General features: G+C 38.8%; 1 protein-coding gene across 1 annotated transcript in view; it reads right to left on the bottom strand.

Moving 5' to 3' along the window:
- Positions 1-18,667, bottom strand: part of LOC110572730 (zinc finger protein 208-like) — a 90,993-nt gene that overhangs the window by 15,538 nt on the left and 56,788 nt on the right. Inside the window, 2 exon segments of the mRNA XM_044911375.1 lie at positions 6,970-7,857; positions 8,026-8,238. Of these exon segments, the coding sequence (XP_044767310.1) occupies positions 6,970-7,857; positions 8,026-8,238 (1,101 nt within the window).

Genomic DNA, 18,667 nt, shown 5'->3' with positions numbered 1-18,667 from the left:
TAGTCTTTTTCTACAAGCCTCTGTTCTTTAGGCCCTTTATATTTTCAAATAAAATTTTAACTCACCTTGTCAGCTTCCACCAAAAGAAAAAAAGGGTTCGGGATTTGTATTGGTACTGCATTGAATCCATAAATCCTTTAAGTGACATCTCTACAATAATAAGTCTTAAAATTCATGAACACTGTGTATCACTCCACTTAGTTAAATCTTTAATGTCTCTGAATAAAGTTCTGAATAATGTTTCTTACAGTAGTCTTATACGTTTTTATTAGGGTAATTTCATGATACCTGAAATTTTTAATGCTCTTTAAATGATATTTTACAATTTCATTGTCTCTCTGTTGGTATATAGAAATACAATCGATTTGTATATTGATATTATACCAAGCAAAATTGATAAACTGTCTTATTAATTCTAATCATTTTTGTGACTATTGTGTTGTAAATTTTTGAAACTTCATATTTTCCCACTGCCTCAACATCCCCATAAACAGGCCTAGAGTACACCAATCAGGCAACCAGGTGTATCCCTCTAATAGCGTTCGCCCCTGCACAAGTTCCTTTTCCTACCCTTCCGTGTGACCTAGTTTCACACGGAAATATTCTCCAGTCTTTTCTTGTGTACTCCCCCAATAGGGCACTTCTAATAGGGGGTACTTCCTGACCCTCAATAAGGGCATTTACTCATGGATCCTTGCTCTCACTTCATTTCCTTGGTTGAGACTGATCCCCTGGCACTCCTTCCTGAGCAACCTCCTCTCAGCAAGCAATGACTCAGGACGTGTGAGTATAATAAACTTTTTTTCCTGCAACTCTCCTGTGTCCCCTCTCCTGGCTGCAGCTGGCTGACAATCACCTAAAGGAACATAAAGCAGTTATTCTAGATTTTTACAAAAAGTCATATTCTCTTTTTTTTTTTTAATTTGACAGAGAGAGAGAGAGCCAGAGGGCACAAGCTGGGGGGAATGGCAGAGGGAAAGGGAGAGAAGCAGGCTTCCCACCAAGCACGGATCATGACCTGAGTCGAGGCAGACGCCCAACCGACTAAGCCACCCAGGTGCCCCCATATTATCTTTAAATAGTGAGTTTCCCCCATTCTTTTCCATATTTATTTATTTATTTTTTAAATTTTATTTATTTGACAGAGAGAGACAGCGAGAGAGGGAACACAAGCAGGGGGAGTGGGAGAGGGAGAAGCAGGCTCCCCACTGATCAGGGAGCCCGACACAGGGATTCCATCCCAGGACCCTGGGATCACGATCTGAGCCGGAGGCACATGGTTAACAACTGAGCCACCCAGGCGCCCCCCTTTTTTTCCGTTTTGCACTGGATGAGACCTCCAGTCCAATGTTGAAAGGGAGTGATGAAGCAGCATTGTCTTCTTCCTGATTTCAAAGTTTCTCCTTTAAGTATGATGTTTACCAAAGATTTTTGTAAACTCCCTTTATCAAATTAAGCCTTGCCCATGTGATTAAATCTCCATAAAAATAAATCCATAAACAGGGTGCCTCAGTCAGTAGAGCATACAACTCTTGATTTCAGGGTAGTGAGTTCAAGCCCTACATTGGGTGTAGAGCTTACTTTAAAAAAAATCCATAAACTACAGAGAGCTTCCAGGTTGGTGAACATCTATCCATGTGCCAGAGGATGGTGCACTCCAACTCCACAGGGACAGAGCTCCTGCAACTGGGGAACTTTCTGGACCTCACCCTTAGGCTACACCTTAAAAGATGATGATGTATTCACTTAGCCCCATTGCCTTAAGGGTTCAGGGACATCTTGGCTGTTTTGGGAGAGTTTTGAGGTCCTTACAGAAAGAAAATCTTCCCTGGGCAACGAAAAGGGGATCCAGCAGAAGGGGCTCCAAGGATGTCTCTAGCAAAGGAGAAATCTAGAGAAGTGAAATTGACTCAAGAAAGCACTCCAGGGTTGTCTCTGTGAAGAGATCTAGACCATAGAAAATGAGGGGAGGGGTGTTTTCTGGGATAAATAGGGCTTCTGGGATGTTGTATTGCTTGATCTGAGTGGTAGTAGATAGTTGTTCACACATAGCTGTTGCCATTTTATGTTAAACTAATACCTGCATGTGTGACTATTTAATATACTTTTCTGTATGGTATATTTTACAATACAAATGTTTTAATAATTGCACATACTCCACTTTACACAGCTGGAAATCAGAATGAATAGCTTTTTAGTTCTTCTATCTCAACGATGACTGCTTATCACTACATAATACTGCATCCAATTTAATAATCGTCCTAATACACCACTAAAAATTCTGATGTCCCCAAATTATTTCTGTCCAACTTTATTTCCATGCTTCCATCAAGTATTTCAAAGAAAAAAAATAACAAAGCATCAAGATACTATTAACATTTATGCAGTATTGTATTTATTTGATTGCCTTCTATATGAAGCTGAAAGCCTCTACATGACTAGGTCAATATCATATAAATATTTTCATCATCAGTATCTTGGGTATGTGTCTGTCATGTTCTAGGCATCCATATATCTTTGCTCGAGTAAGTGAATAACTAGATTCTTTGAAGAAAAGAGAAATTGTTGTGAATGCATCATTAGTAATTTGAGATTTTTTGTTCACCATTTAAGAGTAGAATCTTGGTGCTTGGGGATCTTGAAGTAACAATATCAGAGGGCTGAGGGTGGGATAACATGCCACCAGAAAGGTGATAGTGTGCTGCAGCCAAAGGTGAGATTTGAAAAAACAGAAAACATGATAAACTGTAAGGACAGAATTGGTGAAGTAAAGAAAAAAATGAAGATGCTTGCTAGAAGCAGGATTGTTTCAGTGGCTTTTGCCTCTGGAGAGAATTTGTGGGCATTTCTGAGGGTGTGAATATCCCTCACTCTATGGTGGTGTCCATGTAGGAGAAGTACCATATAAACATTGGCCCCAGTCATGATTCCCATGAATACAACATCTGGGAAAGTCTCTCCAGCTCAGGAGAGAAGTTGCAGCAGACCTCACTGCCAAACAACTAGGGAACATCTCTCAAGTTTTATCATTCAACGTGAAGTTAGCTGTCAAGCTTTGGTAGCTAATATCTATTAAGTTGAAGAAGATATATTTACATCTGTTTTGCTAAGCAGTTATTTTTTCATTAATTATCATTAATATTTTTATCATTTAATCTTGCATTATCATTGCAAGAACCCTGACACTCAAAATACAGATAAAAATCAACAATTTTTGCAATAGTACTTTTTTTTTCTTTTTTATTTATTTATTTATTTATTCATGAGAGTCAGAGAGAGAGAGAGAGGCAGAGGCAGAGGCAGAGGGAGAAGCAGGCTCCCCGCCTAGCAGGGAGCCCGATGCGGGACTCGATCCCAGGACCCCGGGATCGTGACCTGAGCCGAAGGCAGACGCTTAACCATCTGAGCCACCCAGGCGCCCGCAATAGTACTTTTTTCAAGTATATTTTTTATTGATGTAAAAATACACATAATATAAAATTAGCATTTCAGAGTATACAGTCCAGTGAAATTTACTATATTCACAATGTCATGCAACTACCACCTCTACCTAGTCCCCATTTTGATCATTCTAAAAAAACAAATAAATCCATAACCATTAATCAGTCAGTCTCCATGCTCTCTTCTCCTCAGGCCCTAGAATCCACCAATTTGCCGTCTGTCTCTATAGATTTACCTATTCTGAACATTTCACACAATATATGGTCCTTTGGGTCGGACTTCTTTCACTTACCATGTTTTTGAGGCTTATGTTATAACATTCAACAACACTTCCCTTGTATGGGTAATCAATATCCATTATGTATACGTATGTGTATACATGTATATACATACACATACCACATTTTGTTTATCCATTCATCCACTGGTGGACACTTGGATTATTTCTTTTTTTTTTTTAAAGATTTTATTTATTTATTTATTTTTTAAAGATTTTATTTGTTTATTTGAGAGAGAATGAGATAGAGAGAGAGCATGAGAGGGGGGAGGGTCAGAGGGAGAAGCAGACTCCCTGCCGAGCAGGGAGCCCAATGCGGGACTCGATCCCGGGACTCCAGGATCATGACCTGAGCCGAAGGCAGTCGCTTAACCAACTGAGCCACCCAGGCGTCCCAAGATTTTATTTATTTAATTGACAGAGAGAGAGAGAGAGTGAGAGAGGTAACACAAGCAGGGAGTGGGAGAGGGAGAAGCAGGCTTCCCGCTGAGCAGGGAGCCCAATGCGGGGCTCGATCCCAGGACCCTGGGATCATGACCTGAGCCGAAGGCAGTCGCTTAACCAACTGAGCCACCCAGGCACCCCAGGACACTTGGATTATTTCCACCTTTTGGTTATTGTGAACAGTGCTGCTATGAACATTCATGTAGAAGTACTGAAGTACCTGCTTTCAGTTTTGTTGAATATTTAGCTGGGAGTGGAATTCCGGGGTCATTTAGTAATTCTATAGCTAACTTTTTAAAGGAACTGCCAAATTGTTTTCCACAGCAACTGAACCACTTTCCATTCCAGCTATGTTCAAGAATTCCAATTTCTGCGATGTTGTCCTTAATATTAGTAAATACTGGGCATTTTAGGAAATGCTAAGAGAGAAAATGTTTCTAGTGCCCAAGGACATGTTTTCATAATAAATCCAAAGTTCCTGCATTATACAGCAGTTGCAATAACTATACATGAACACAAGTCTTTTCAACCCCCTTCATCTCATACGTTGCTTATTTTTTTAATATTCCATGTAAATCTTTTATCACTTTTGCATATCTAAGAAATAAGGCTCTAGAATACTGGAGGTTTCAAGTAGTAATAGTTCATCACACTTGGCAGAAACACTACGAAAGACAGCAAAAATAAGGAGAGCAAACTTACAGTCTAATTCTTTAGAATTCTTATTGAGTTAAATTATGTATTACAAGATATTCTGATTTATAAGGAAACAGAACATTCCTATTTACATGAGATTTTATTACATAATGTTCTATGTCTATGCTGAGAATTTATTAAACCCTAAAAATTATGTTCCTTCATGTAATTCCAAAAAATAATAAAGTCAAATACATAAAGTCCATGTCATATAGTATAGTCCACAATATAACCCCTACATAAACCTTTGTCACTAGTCAACTTATTATTTTTTTTATATATTCAAACGGCATCATATTTGCAGTGAAAATGTCTAATATTTTTGGTAGAATATTCTCTGGAATCCTTTCTAAAACAATTATGTTAAGCCCTTACAAAATAATTTCATTCTATACATGGTTTCCAAGTTTAGCTAATTGCCCAGATCTAAAATGCCATCAAATGTAGAAAAGCTGTAACAACTAAATGAGGACATTCCATTGACTATAACATGCATCACAATTGAAGATATGGTCAGATGTGAAGAAATAAATCCAGAAATACAAAAATAAAACATAATTAATCACTGATGCTTTTGCCACATTCACTGCTCTGTGTAGAGCAATTTCTATTTTTTTTTAAGAGCGTATGATGTTTAATGACATCAAATCCTCCATAGAAAGCATTTTTAGTGACTATAATCACTATATTTCTATAATATATGATATGATTCCTTAAGGATTTTATAACTTTACTGAACCTAGAAATTGTTCCCTTGTCTGAGAATAGGATCTCTCTGCTACATGAATTAGAGAGCAATTAAAAGCTCCGAATTGTACCTTGTTTGAGGAAAGCATCAGCATCCTAGAAACTCTGACTGGAAAGCAAGGGCTTTGGGTGAGTGCACTAACCTCTGCCTCTGGACTTCTTCCCAGCCTGCTCCTACCTACAGGTCCTGGACGTGAGCTGCGTCCTCCCTCCACATCCCTGTTGCAGACTAGCTGCCCCCACAGCCCACATCCTTTTACCCTGGCCATTTCTCTTGCCTAATGGGGTTTTATGCAATTCGGAGTTTTTTTCATAAACTGACATTTTTATTTGTATGGTCTTTAGTCAATGGGAGATTTTTGTAATAAGAAACCAAGGACCTCCCTTCAGTCCTGAACAGGTTTTCCCTCTGATTCCAACTCAGAGTATTATATACCTTTCTAGTTTCCAACTCACTAAATGTGTGAATATACTTCACCCCCTTTACTATTCTACATTCTTAAAGTCCTATTTTTGTTTTACATTTCAGAAAACATGAAACAATCTGTTCAATAAAATATGAAATTACTTTAAAAGGCTCTGAATTGTAAATAAAGCATTGTAGATAATCACTGCAATTGATGACATTTCTTTCTTGATATGCGATGAGTTTTGTGGCCAAAGGATTTATCTATTATATGATTTTGCAGATAATTAGTGGCTTTGACATGTAGATGAAGGCTTTACTACGTTTACTACACTAAATAGGGGTTTCCTCCTACTTGAGTTTGCTGATGTAAGGAAGATATGCATTAACTGGGAAGACTGTACCACATTCATAGCATCTGCAGGATCTCTCTCCTGTACAAGATGGTCAAAGAGTTTTGACTTTCTGGAGAATGCTATCATTATCACAAAATTCATGAAATTTTTATGTACAATGAGATGTGATTTTTCTTGGCTTTTCTGCACTTACTGCAACGGCAGGGTCCCTCCCCTTAATGAATACCCTAATGTATAACAAATGTGATTTGAAAAGAATGATTTCCCACTTTCACTGCATTCACAGGTGTTGCCTCCTAAACGCATAGCCTGTGACTTTCAAATGAAATTTTTGACAATCACTGCAATTACAATGTTGCTGTCTTTTGGCGAGATCCCTGTGGTATACTGGGAGGAGTCTTCAGATGAAAGGCTTACAACTTTCATTGCATCTATAAGGTTTATTTCCTATAGAAGTTCCAGAAAGGTCTACTATAATCACAGCATTCATGGCATTTCTATTTTACATGAGTTCTCTGAACAGATAGGACTATTCAAAAACTATTTCTCACATTTCTACAGTCATTGCATAGAGAATTTTCCTCTATGACGAGTTTGCTGATGATTAGTAAGAGCTGACTTCCGAAAGAAGGCTTTTTGACATTCATTGCATCCATAGGGCCTCTCTCCTGTGTGAGTTCTCCGGTGACCAATTAGAGTTGACAAAGTAGCAAATGCTTTCTTACAATCACAGCATTCATATGGTTTCTCTCCTGTATGGATTCTCTGATGTACAGTGAGATAGGATTTAGCCGTAAAGGCTTTATTACATACACCACATTTGAAAGGCTTCTCACCTGTATGGGCTCTCTGATGTATAATGAGAGTTGATTTACAGGACAAAACCTTTCCACATTCACTGCATCCATGAGATTTCACTCTCGCATGACAATTTTGCAAATGGTTAGTGAGACCTGACTTCTGGATGAAAGCCTGTTGACATTCATAGCATCCATATGGTCTCTCTCCTGTGTGAATTCGCTGATGAATCATAAGATGTGCCTTAGTGGAGAAGGCTTTCTCACAATCTGAACATTCATATGGTTTCTCTCCTGTATGAATTTTCTGATGGACAATAAGATGTGCCTTTGATGTGAAAGCTTTATCACATACACTGCATTTGAAGGGCTTCTCACCTGTATGGGTTCTCTGATGTATAATGAGAGTTGACTGAGAGGACAAAACCTTCCCACATTCACTGCATCCATGAGATTTCCCAACTGCATGCTGAGTTTTCTTATGATTAGTAAGATCTGACTTCTGGATGAAGGCTTGCTGACATTGACTACATCCATATGGTCTCTCTCCTGTGTGAATTAGCTGATGAATCATGAGTTGAGCCTTTTTTGAGAAAGCTTTCTCACAATCCGAGCATTCATATGGTTTCTCTCCTGTGTGAGTTCTCTGATGCACAGTGAGATGTGTCCGAACCATGAAGGCTTTATCACATACTTTGCATCTGAAAGGTCTCTCTCCTGAATGAGTTCTCTGATGTAAAGTGAGTTTTGACTTCCAAGGAAAAGCCTTCCTGCATTTACTGCATGTATAGGATTTCCCTTCTCTATGACGAGTTTTCTGATGATAGATGAGTGCTGACTTTGTAATGAATGCTTTTTGACATTGACTACATCCATATGGTCTCTCTCCTGTGTGAATTCGCTGATGGATTATGAGCTGAGCCTTTTTTGAGAAGGCTTTCTCACAATCCGAGCATTCATATGGTTTCTCTCCTGTGTGAGTTCTCTGATATACCGTCAGATGTGTCTGAACCATGAAGGCTTTATCACATACTCTGCATCTGAAAGGTCTCTCTCCTGAATGAGTTCTCTGATGTAAAGTGAGTTTTGACTTCCAAGGAAAAGCTTTCCCACATTTACTGCATGTATAGGATTTCCCTTCTCTATGATGAGTTTTCTGATGACAGATGAGTGCTGACTTTGTAATGAAGCCTTTTTGACATTGACTGCACCCAAATGGTCTGTCCCCTGTGTGAGTCTGTTGATGAGCAATTAGCTTTAACTTACTGGGAAAGGCTTTCCTACAATCACAGCATTCATGGGATTTCTTTCCTGCATGAGTTCTCTGAAGCACGGTCATGAGTGGTTCATAAGCATTCACTGCACATTTATTGCATCCATATGGTTTCTTACCTAAAGGATTTGGGTCATATTTAGTGAGCTCTGACTTTTGAGTGAAAGCCAGTGTACCCACAATAGAATGAGCAAGATAATAAGGAAAGGTCCAGAAACATATTTTTTTCCATTTACTATAAAAAATATTAATGAGACAATCAGTAAAATTTGAGTAAGCTCTGTAGATTGGGTAATAGTTCTGTATCGATAGCAATATTCTGATTTTGATTTTTTTTTTATTTTGGTCACTTGAAAAAATTAACTTGTTTCTAGGAAATACACACTTAAGTATTTAGGGATAAAGAGTTCAGAAAAACAGGATGTGTGTATGTGTGTGAATGGAATAATAGGTGGATAGACTGTGATAACGCAAATGTGGTAAAATATTACCACTTAGGGAAATCCACAAAAAGAATATGTAAGGGGTGCCTGGGTGGCTCAGTCGGTTAAGCATCTGTCTTTGGCTCAGGTGATGATCTCAGGATCCTGGGATTGAGCCCTGAGTCAGGTGCTGTGCTCCGCGGGGAGTCTGTTTCTCCCTCTGCCCCTCACCCCCCTCATTCTCCCTCTCTCTCAAATAAATGAATAAAACCTTTAAAAAAAAAAAGAATATGTAAGAAATTTGTGTTTAATTTTGGGATTTCTCACTAAGTCTAAACTATTCAGAAATAACATTTTCAAAGGGAGAAGAATATAAAGAACCTTTATGTAAAGATATGTAGGAGTATAACTTATAACAGCCTGAATGCGGAAGGGATAATTTGTTTCATATTCACACAATGGCATCCTGCACAGTACTCTGGTACTATTGATCTAGTGCTGGTTACAGAGCATACTGACTGTAAAAATTAACTGAGCTGTACCCTTATATCTATATATTTTTGTGTGTGTATGTTATACTTCAAAAAATTTTTACATAAAAAGGTAAGCAAAAATTTAGGCAGGAGTCAGGAAATGCTCACATGTAGGAGGAATCTGGATATTATACTAATAGTAACAGGATGCCATTCAAGGTAATAGTGGGAGAGAGATGACATGTCCTGATTTTCACTTTAAGAAGTTAATCCTGTGTGTATATATATATCAGTTATCACACTAACAAGGTCTTAAGTATTGTGACATAAATACTATTTTTAGGATTGTGGACTGTGCTTGGGAAAATTGGTAAAGACCTGCTATGGCAAACAGCATTTTTTTGGATTATACTTTAGATCTTCCCTCTTTTCTCCAACTCAGAAGACTGTTTTTTCCATATGATGGTTTAATTATCTTCCATACCCAGATAATTGTCAGAACCTGATATCTTTATAAATCTGCATGTTTCTAAAGTTTGTTTTAGTCTTCATGAATTTTGGGGGTGAGAGGATGGAAAAACTGACTTCTATTACTTTTTAAAAATAAATAATAAAAAAAGACCAAGAAATCTGGCTATATTATGTGGAGAATAGAGAGAAGCAAGAGTAAAGAAGTGAGAGCATTCTCAAGAAAACTATGATAACTTTGGCAAGAGACAATGGATGTGGGGCTTGGGTGAAACAATAGTTATAGAAAGGAGTGGATGACCCCCAAATATAATATGGAGAAAGTACAGACCACTCGCTAATGGACTGGATTTGTGGTGTAAGTGAGAAGAGGAACCAAGAGTGACATGACGTTTGAAGTAGTTATTAGATCTCCAAGTGCAGAAATGAAATATCTAGGCGAATGTGTGTGGATAAAAGAAGGTCTGGGCTGGAGACAGAAATTTGGGGCTCATCAGCGTATAAATAGTATTCTTAAGGCCATGAAAATGAATGAAACCACACTGATAGAAATAGGCAAGGATGAAGCTTCATGCTCTGTGACTCTGGAGACTTTTGAAGATGCCCAGAGAATGGAGAAAGTCCATCCATCAGGTGCAAACAATGACCAAAAAAAAAGATGCCAACATGTCTTGAACAAGTATCTGGGAGAGGCAGGTTAGAATGAAGCATCCTTGGCTTCTCACTCAAAGATAAGCATAGTTAAGCTCTCTTACTGATTCTTCTCTAATTCTTCATGTAACAGACAACAAGCTGTAATATATTTAGACACCACACTATGGTCAACATTCCCACCTTCTAGCTTGTTTTGATACATTTTCAGATGGCCCACAGAAGTCCAAAAACCTGATCCCAGGATAAAAGGCTTCTGTTTTAACTAGAAGAATTGTTACATCACTTGATCAGGTACAAGGGGTGAAAACAAGAGCTGCAGAGAAAATAGGAAGGGGCACTGCCAGTGAGGAAGTAGAAGAGGAGGAGGAGGTCTGGAAGCTGCACAGGAAACATTATACTGAACATGAATCAATCCAAAGAGAGAAAAAGAGGTGCACATCTCCCTTGAAACACCAGGCAAATGAGAGCCTCATTAATGATTTCTCTAATTACCTTAATTTACATTAATGATTCTGTAATTACCAATTATCTGTAACGACCTTTAAAGTTTTAGCCTTGTTAAAACACATTTGGAAGGGGTCATCCCCTCATGGCCAACTATGTTACTTTCAAAGTCTCACATCTTGTTCTCAGTTGCTCACTTACCTGAAAAGCACTGACATTGCATTTCATCTTCTATGCTCCATGACTCTTCTCCATGCTCGAAATTAAGGATTATATCTGGCTTGGTAGCTGGATAGCCTGTTCATGGGAAATGACAAAGACTTGGACACTTATAATTGGACTTGGTGGGGGATATCTAGGAAAAGCACGAAAGTCTCAGGAATTGACATAGTTTCACCTTGACAGATCAAATATCTACCGAAGGTGAGAGCACATAAGTTCTATATGGAAACAGAAGACAGACTAAGAATCTATTGCCTATAAACTAAAGTCCAGTATCTTAAAGCTCTTTGGAAGCTAGGGCAACTGAAAAAGGAAAGGCTATTGTCTGTGACACTGAATGACACACAGCAATCATCTTTAACTATTGTCACAGGTTGCTGTAATTCTCCAACATCATACTCAGATATAGATTGTTCTGAGCAGAACCTAGTAGCTGCCACTCTTCCCAGGTAAAGTCCACAGATACATTCTCAAATGACATTAACCCCTATAATAACACACTGTTCTTCAATTTGTAGTGATCATTACTGATGTGAAAAAGACCTCTAGGTATATGTTCTGGTTGTTTTTACCATAACTTACAAAGGCTATGTCTTTGTGTAATAGTTTTCATTATTCATTATGGAAAGAAGTAAAATGCCATTAAATCTATCTTCCCATATTATAATATATAGATGTGTCAAATCAACATGTTGTACATCTTAAATTTATATGTTATAGGTCAAATATATTTCAATTAAAAACTCTATTGCAGGGGCACCTGGGTGGCTCAGTCGTTAAGCGTCTGCCTTCAGCTCAGGTTATGATCCCAGGATCCTGGGATCGAGTCCCACATCGGGCTCCCTGCTCGGCGGGAAGCCTGCTTCTCCCTCCCCCACTCCCCCTGCTTATGTTCCCTCTCTCGCTGTGTCTCTCTCTGTCAAATAAATAAATAAAATCTTTAAAAAAATAATAATAAAATAAAAATTAAAAAAACTCTATTGCAATTGTACACTTAATTATCAACTAATCCGACAAATTAGAAGTTTTTGAAAGGTATATCCATTAAATCCTACAGGTAAAATATCCCTGAAATAGAAATCTCTGAAAAATATTTTTATTTTTTAATTTTTATTTATTTTTAAAAACATTTTTAACATCTACTTAAAGATAGAGAACTAAGTGCTAACATAAAAACACAGCAAATATTGGCCCTCAAGGAGCTTTTATATATTTTTTCCCAACGAAATACTACCTTTTATTTATTTTTATTGACGTATAATTGACATAAAACATTAGTTTCAGGTTGTGCAAAATAATGATTTGCAATATATTTGTGAAATGACTGCCACAGTAAGTCTAGTTAGCATTTACCACCATATATAGTTACAGGGAAACATGTATCAACAGAAAGAACATAGAATCAGACTTGAAATGACTGCACATGAGTAATTATAACCCAGGATATTAATATGTTTTTAATATATTGAGAAATAAAACATCCAAAATATGGGGAAAGAATGAAATATTAAAATGACCATTCAGGGGCACCTGGCTGGCTCAGTCGGTAGGGCATGTGACTCTTGATTTTGGGGTTGTGAGCACAAGCCCCACACTGTGTGTAGAAATTACTTAAAAATAAAATCTTTTAAAAAATGACCATTCAGATGTATCTCTGATGTTCAGATGTGTATGAACCAGCAGAAAATTGAGCAGTTGAACCTTGAACAATGTGGAGGTTAGGGGCACCAACCCCCATGCTGTTGAAAATCCACGTATAACCTTTGACTCCCCCAATACTTAACTACTAATAGCCTACTGTTGACCAGAAGCCTTGTTGATAACATAAAGTTAATTGACACAAATTTTATGTTTTCTATACTGTAGTCTTACAATAAAGTAAGCTAGAGAAAAGAAATGTTATTAAGAAGAGATGGGGGTGGGCGCCTGGGTGGCTCAGTCGTTAAGCATCTGCCTTCGGCTCAGGTCATGGTCCCAGGGTCCTGGGATCGAGTCCCACATCGGGCTCCCTGCTCCGCAGGAAGCCTGCTTCTCCCTCTCCCACTCCCCCTGCTTGTGTTCCTGCTCTCGCTGTCTCTCTCTCTGTCAAATAAATAAATAAAATCTTTAAAAAAAAAAAGAAGAGATGGGGCGCCTGGGTGTCTCAGTTGGCTAAGCGTCTGCCTTCGGCTCAGGTCATGATTTCAGGGACCTGAGATGGAGCCCAGCATCAGGCTCCCTGCTCAGCAGGGAGTCTACTTCTCCCTCTCCTTTTGCCCCTCCCCTCTGCTTGTGCTCTCTCTCTCTCAAATAAATAAAATCTTTTAAAATAAATAAATAAATGAAAATAAAAAATAAAAATTAGTGTGAAATAAGGTATTTTTCGTCATTAGAAGTCCAATGCGCTACACATTACACAGAGCCACTTGAAATAAACACATTTTTTGAAATGAACACAATCTTATTTTTTACTTTTATTTTTTTAAGTTTATTTATTTATTATTAATCTCTACACCCAAAATGGGGCTCAAACTCACCACCCTGAGATCACAAGTCACATGCTCTTCTGACTGAGCCAGCCAGGCACCCCAAGGACATTTTTAAATAAACAAAATGTGAGAGAATTCACTGCTGAAAGATCTGCACAGAGAAATCTTAAAGGATATTTTCAGGCTGAAAGAAAATTATGCTAGTTGAAAATTCAGATCAACAGAAAGGTAGTGAACACCAGAAATGGTAAATAATGGGATATTTGTAAGGTTCTTATTCTTCTCATTTTCTTTAAAGGGTAAATTGTTTAGGAGAGGTCATGGGCCAAATCCAGCTCCCTGCCTACTTTTCTTTCTTTCCTTTTTTTTTTTTTTTAAGATTTTACTTACTTATTTGAGAGAGAGATAGAGAACGAGTGAGAGAACACAAGCAGGGGGAGCAGCAGAGGGAGACGGAGAAGCAGACTCCCTGCTAAGTAGGGAGCCCAATGCATGACTCGATCCCAGGACACTGGGATCATGACCTGAGCCAAAGGCAGATGCTTAACCGACTGAGCCACCCAGGCGCCCCCTGCCTACTTTTCTTTTTTTTTTTTTAAGAATTTATTTATTTGACAGAGAGAGACACAGCGAGAGAGGGAACACAAGCAGGGGGAGTGGGAGAGGGAGAAGCAGGCTTCCCACTGAGCAGAGAGCCTGATGCGGGGCTTGACCCCAGGACCCTGGGATCATGACCTGAGCCGAAGGCAGACGCTTAACGACTAAGCCACCCAGGCGCCCCCCCCCCCGCCTACTTTTCTAAGTTAAGTTTTATTTGACCATAACCACATCCATTTGTTTACCTATCTATGAATGCTTTCACTATAGAACAGATGATTGAACAGATTTGATAGAGACTGTATGGCCAGCCAAGCTGAAAATATTTACTATCTGGCCCTCTGTTGCCTAAGAATGAAATTAGTAACAACGTAAGGTGGGTTTGTAACAATAAAAAACTAAAAGGTGGGGCAATGATAGCTCAAAAGACAGAGAATGGACTTAAAAGGAATTATACTGCCATTAGGTTATTAAATTTTTGGAAGTGTGAAATAAAATGTGTGAATTACAAGTGTGAAGTAGGCAAGGTAAGGTGTGTGAAATGAACAGTGTAAAATGTCATGGTATCAATCCTAGGTCAACCGTGATGAATGAAAGATGTCACACTGTGAGCTCTATAGTAACCACTAAAATAACAATAAAATCAATAATAAAACAAGAAATACTACTTAACCCAGCACAGTCTGCCCTTAAGGCACCAAAATTCACCATTCCATGTGCAAAATGCACTTTTCCCTTAGGACTGAGAATGAGACAAACTGTTCACCCATCATACTAGAGAACCTCACAGTGCAATAAGACAAGAAAAATAATAGGCTTAAAGATCAGAAAAGAATACTGTTGCTATTTGCAGACAACAGGATTGTGTATAAAGAAAACCCAAGAAAGCCTACAGAAAACTACTAAAACTTATGAGTGAATCTACCAAATTCACAAGACAAAAGATCAAAATATTAAAAAATCAGTTGTATTTCTGTACTAGCAAACAATTGAAAAATAAAATTAAGACAAAAAAATCCTTATACCCAAGAGTAAATCAAAGATGTACAAGACTACTATGATGAAAAGCACAAAACATTACTGAAACAAAGAATGCCCAAACAAAAGAAAAACTGTATCATGTTCATGGATGGCGAGGCTCCCCACTAATCTTTTTTTTACTAAGGTAGATTTAATATAATCTCTACCAAAATTACCAAAGTCATTTTTAAAACAAGTAAACAAGCTAATCTTCACATTTATATGGATAAGCAAAGGATGTAGAAAAGCCAAAACAATAGTGAAATAGAAGAACAAAGTTGGAGAAGTTAATTACCTGATTTCAAGACGTAAGCTCCAGGAAATAATTATTTCCTCTAAGGAGCTGGTCTGATTTCTCCTTAGGAATAATACATATCATATAACTTTCAGTGTTTCTCATCTATTATTTCTTTAGGTAGAATTCTAAAGATGTTCCTTCAAGATTCCTGCTCCTTAGTTGTCCAATCAAATGAATTTAGGTACTGTGTTTGGAGATGTAATTAAGGCTACTACTCAGTTGATTGCACACAGGGAGATGAACCTGGATAATCAGGGTACAACGTCATCACATAAGCAGCTAGAAGCAGAAGAGGAAGATGTTTCAGGAAGGAAGCTGGAGAAACTGGAAGCATAAGAGGAACTCAACTGATTGCTGGAAAAGGACCATATGTAAAGCACCAGAAAGAATATAAGCAGCCTCTAGGACCAAAGATCCACCTGCAGCTGACAGCCAGTGAGGAAACGGGGCTCAGTCATATGGCCACAAGGGAATGGATTCTACCAAAACCTGAATAATCTTGGAAGCAGTTTCTTCCCAGAGCCTTCTAATAAAACTCTGTGGGCCCACTTTTATTTCAGTCTTAATGAAATCCAGGGCAGAGAAATTAGCCAAGCCAATCCTGGCTTCTGACTTAAAGAACGTGAGAGAATAAATTTGCATTGTTTTAAGTTGCTAAAAGTTTGTGAGAATTTGTTTTTGACACCAAGAGGAAACTAACACATTATCGATACTAGAAACATTAGGAAGTATTTGTAATTCAATTTAAATACATCATACATTCTTACATACCTGTTTACCTGTATTCCTTTAAGCAAACTCAGTGGTCTACATTTCATTATTCTACCTTTGTCCTAATGTTGATTTTATGGCTTATTTTTCCTTCAATTCTGAATTTAGGAATGTTTGTATGTTTCCATTTGTTAATTATTTTTATAAGCCTCTGCAAATCCATGACAATGAAGGGCAAAACAGAAAAAACCCCACCAGGGTCTTGGTCATTTTCTTCTGTTCTTAGGAAATTGCCAGCATTTTTAGTCTACTGTCTTTTCTGGTCCTGAACATCTGATAATAGAGCTCTGATTAAGAATAAAGGAGGGGCGCCTGGCTGGCTCAGTCAGTTGAGCGACTGCCTTCGGCTCAGGTCATGATCCTGGAGTCCTGGGATCGAGTCCCGCATCGGGCTCCCGGCTCGGCAGGGAGCCTGCTTCTCCCTCTGACCCTCCCCCCTCTCATGCTGTTTCTCTCTCGCTCGTTCTCTAATAAATAAATAAATAAAATCTTTAAAAAAAAAAGAATAAAGGAGACATTTCAATGACAGGCTACCTTTTAGAGATTTGACAATTACTCAACACCCTTCTTTTCATGAAGGATGAATTTTTTTTTTTTTTTTTTAGAGAGAGCATGTGAGTGCAGGGGGTGGGGGGCAATGGGAGAGACAGAGGGAGAGAATCCCAAGCAGACTCAACGCTCAGTGTGGAGCCCGATACAGGACTCAGTCCCATGACCCTGAGATCATGATCTGAGCCAAAATCAAGAGTTGGATTCTCAACTGACTGAGCCACCCAGGTGCCCCACGAAGAATGAATTCTTAAAATCACAAAGCTGGGGTTAGAAAATGGAGTCCTCAGAGAGCAGATTAATCAGTCCACACACCAACTAGGAATTTCTAGTCTTCTACCTTCACCCCTAATACACAGATACAAATACAGAGAAAGCCAAACCTGGAGTAACTGCTACCCTATACAGAACCAGCACTAGGCAACTTGTTGTGGGGTAGCTGATTCTAGACTTCTTCTCTGAGGTCTGGCATGTTCTAAAATCTAGAGACCCAAATTCTAGACTGAAAAGCAAGATGAAGTAGGTGGAATCTGTAAATCTGTAGAGATTGTGTTGTAGGTTCTAAAGTATGTAAATCGAATTTCTTTCTGCTGAAATCATCTTCCCATTCATAACAATATTATTTCAAAGTTGCCTGCTTAGTCTTCAAGGCACTGCATGGCAGACATTGTTCTAGAAGTTCTCTGTTCATGATGACAGAAAGAGGAGGCCAGGACAAGACACCCCATAGAACACACGAACACCCAAAGTTTTTCCTGGGGACCGGGAGGGGAAGGGATGGGATAAGGGGCAAAGTAAGGTTCAGTAGGACCCACAATCAAATTCCCCTCCCAAGGACCCTGTGTCCATCTAGCCTCCTAGAGCAGGAGGAATGAGGACAAATGCCTCCCACACAACAAAGGAGCTCTGTAGAGCCATCTCCTGCCCCAGCCATACAGCAGGACAGACCTGCCAAGATCTGACTCTGTCCAAGCTGAGTCACAGGATGAGCTTGGAATTGACCTGTGGAAAGCCAGTTCCCTCACATGCTGTATATAGAAGTCCCAGACATCTTTGATAGGGTCTGACAGGCACCCTCTTCAATAGCCACTTGAATCCAGGCAGAATTCTCATGTGAAGAAAAATAGACAAAGGCATGTTCCAGAACCCCTGTGGCAGCCAAATGGCCACGAAGCACTAGCCACTAACTAGGAAGACAATGTATCCCGAACTGCACCTCCCAGAAATCTGTGGCTCAGCACAGATGCCTCAGTTCCCAGAAAAACCAAAGAGGGATTAGACAGAGACCAAACTACACTCCCCAACTTCAGCTGGGCTTGGGTCTCCTCCTCACGGGACCTGGTCCTCACTGATGGAATTTACCTCCTCCTGACCTCTTCCTGGAGGCTGAACAACCTGGGGGTGGGGGCTCTAGTGACTAGACTGGCCTCATCTACCCCTTTGCTCACGTGGAGAGAAACCCCACAGTAATTTTTATAATCCATTTGATACAACCTTCTTAAGTACACAGAATATTTATAATAGCTGTTTTTAACATCATTTTCTGTTAATTCTGTCACCCATGTCACTTTTGGGTCTCTATTGACTTTTCTCCATGTTTATAGATCCTAATTTCCTGTTTTGCTTTTGCATACCTGGGTAGGTTTTGACTAGATGCCAGACATTGTGATTTTGACACTGTTGGTTTTCTTGGTTGATGGATGGCTTTCTATTCTTTAAATACTACTGGGCTTAAAGTTAAACTTCTTGGGAAGCAGTTAAACTACTTGGGAACAGTTTGGTTTTATAATAGCTTTGAGGCACCAAAATTCACCATTCCATGTGCAAAATGCACTTTTCCCTTA

This window comes from Neomonachus schauinslandi, chromosome 16 (assembly GCF_002201575.2).
Source record: "Neomonachus schauinslandi chromosome 16, ASM220157v2, whole genome shotgun sequence".
NCBI lineage: Eukaryota > Metazoa > Chordata > Mammalia > Carnivora > Phocidae > Neomonachus > Neomonachus schauinslandi.
This window is presented reverse-complemented; position numbering and strand designations above follow the sequence as displayed.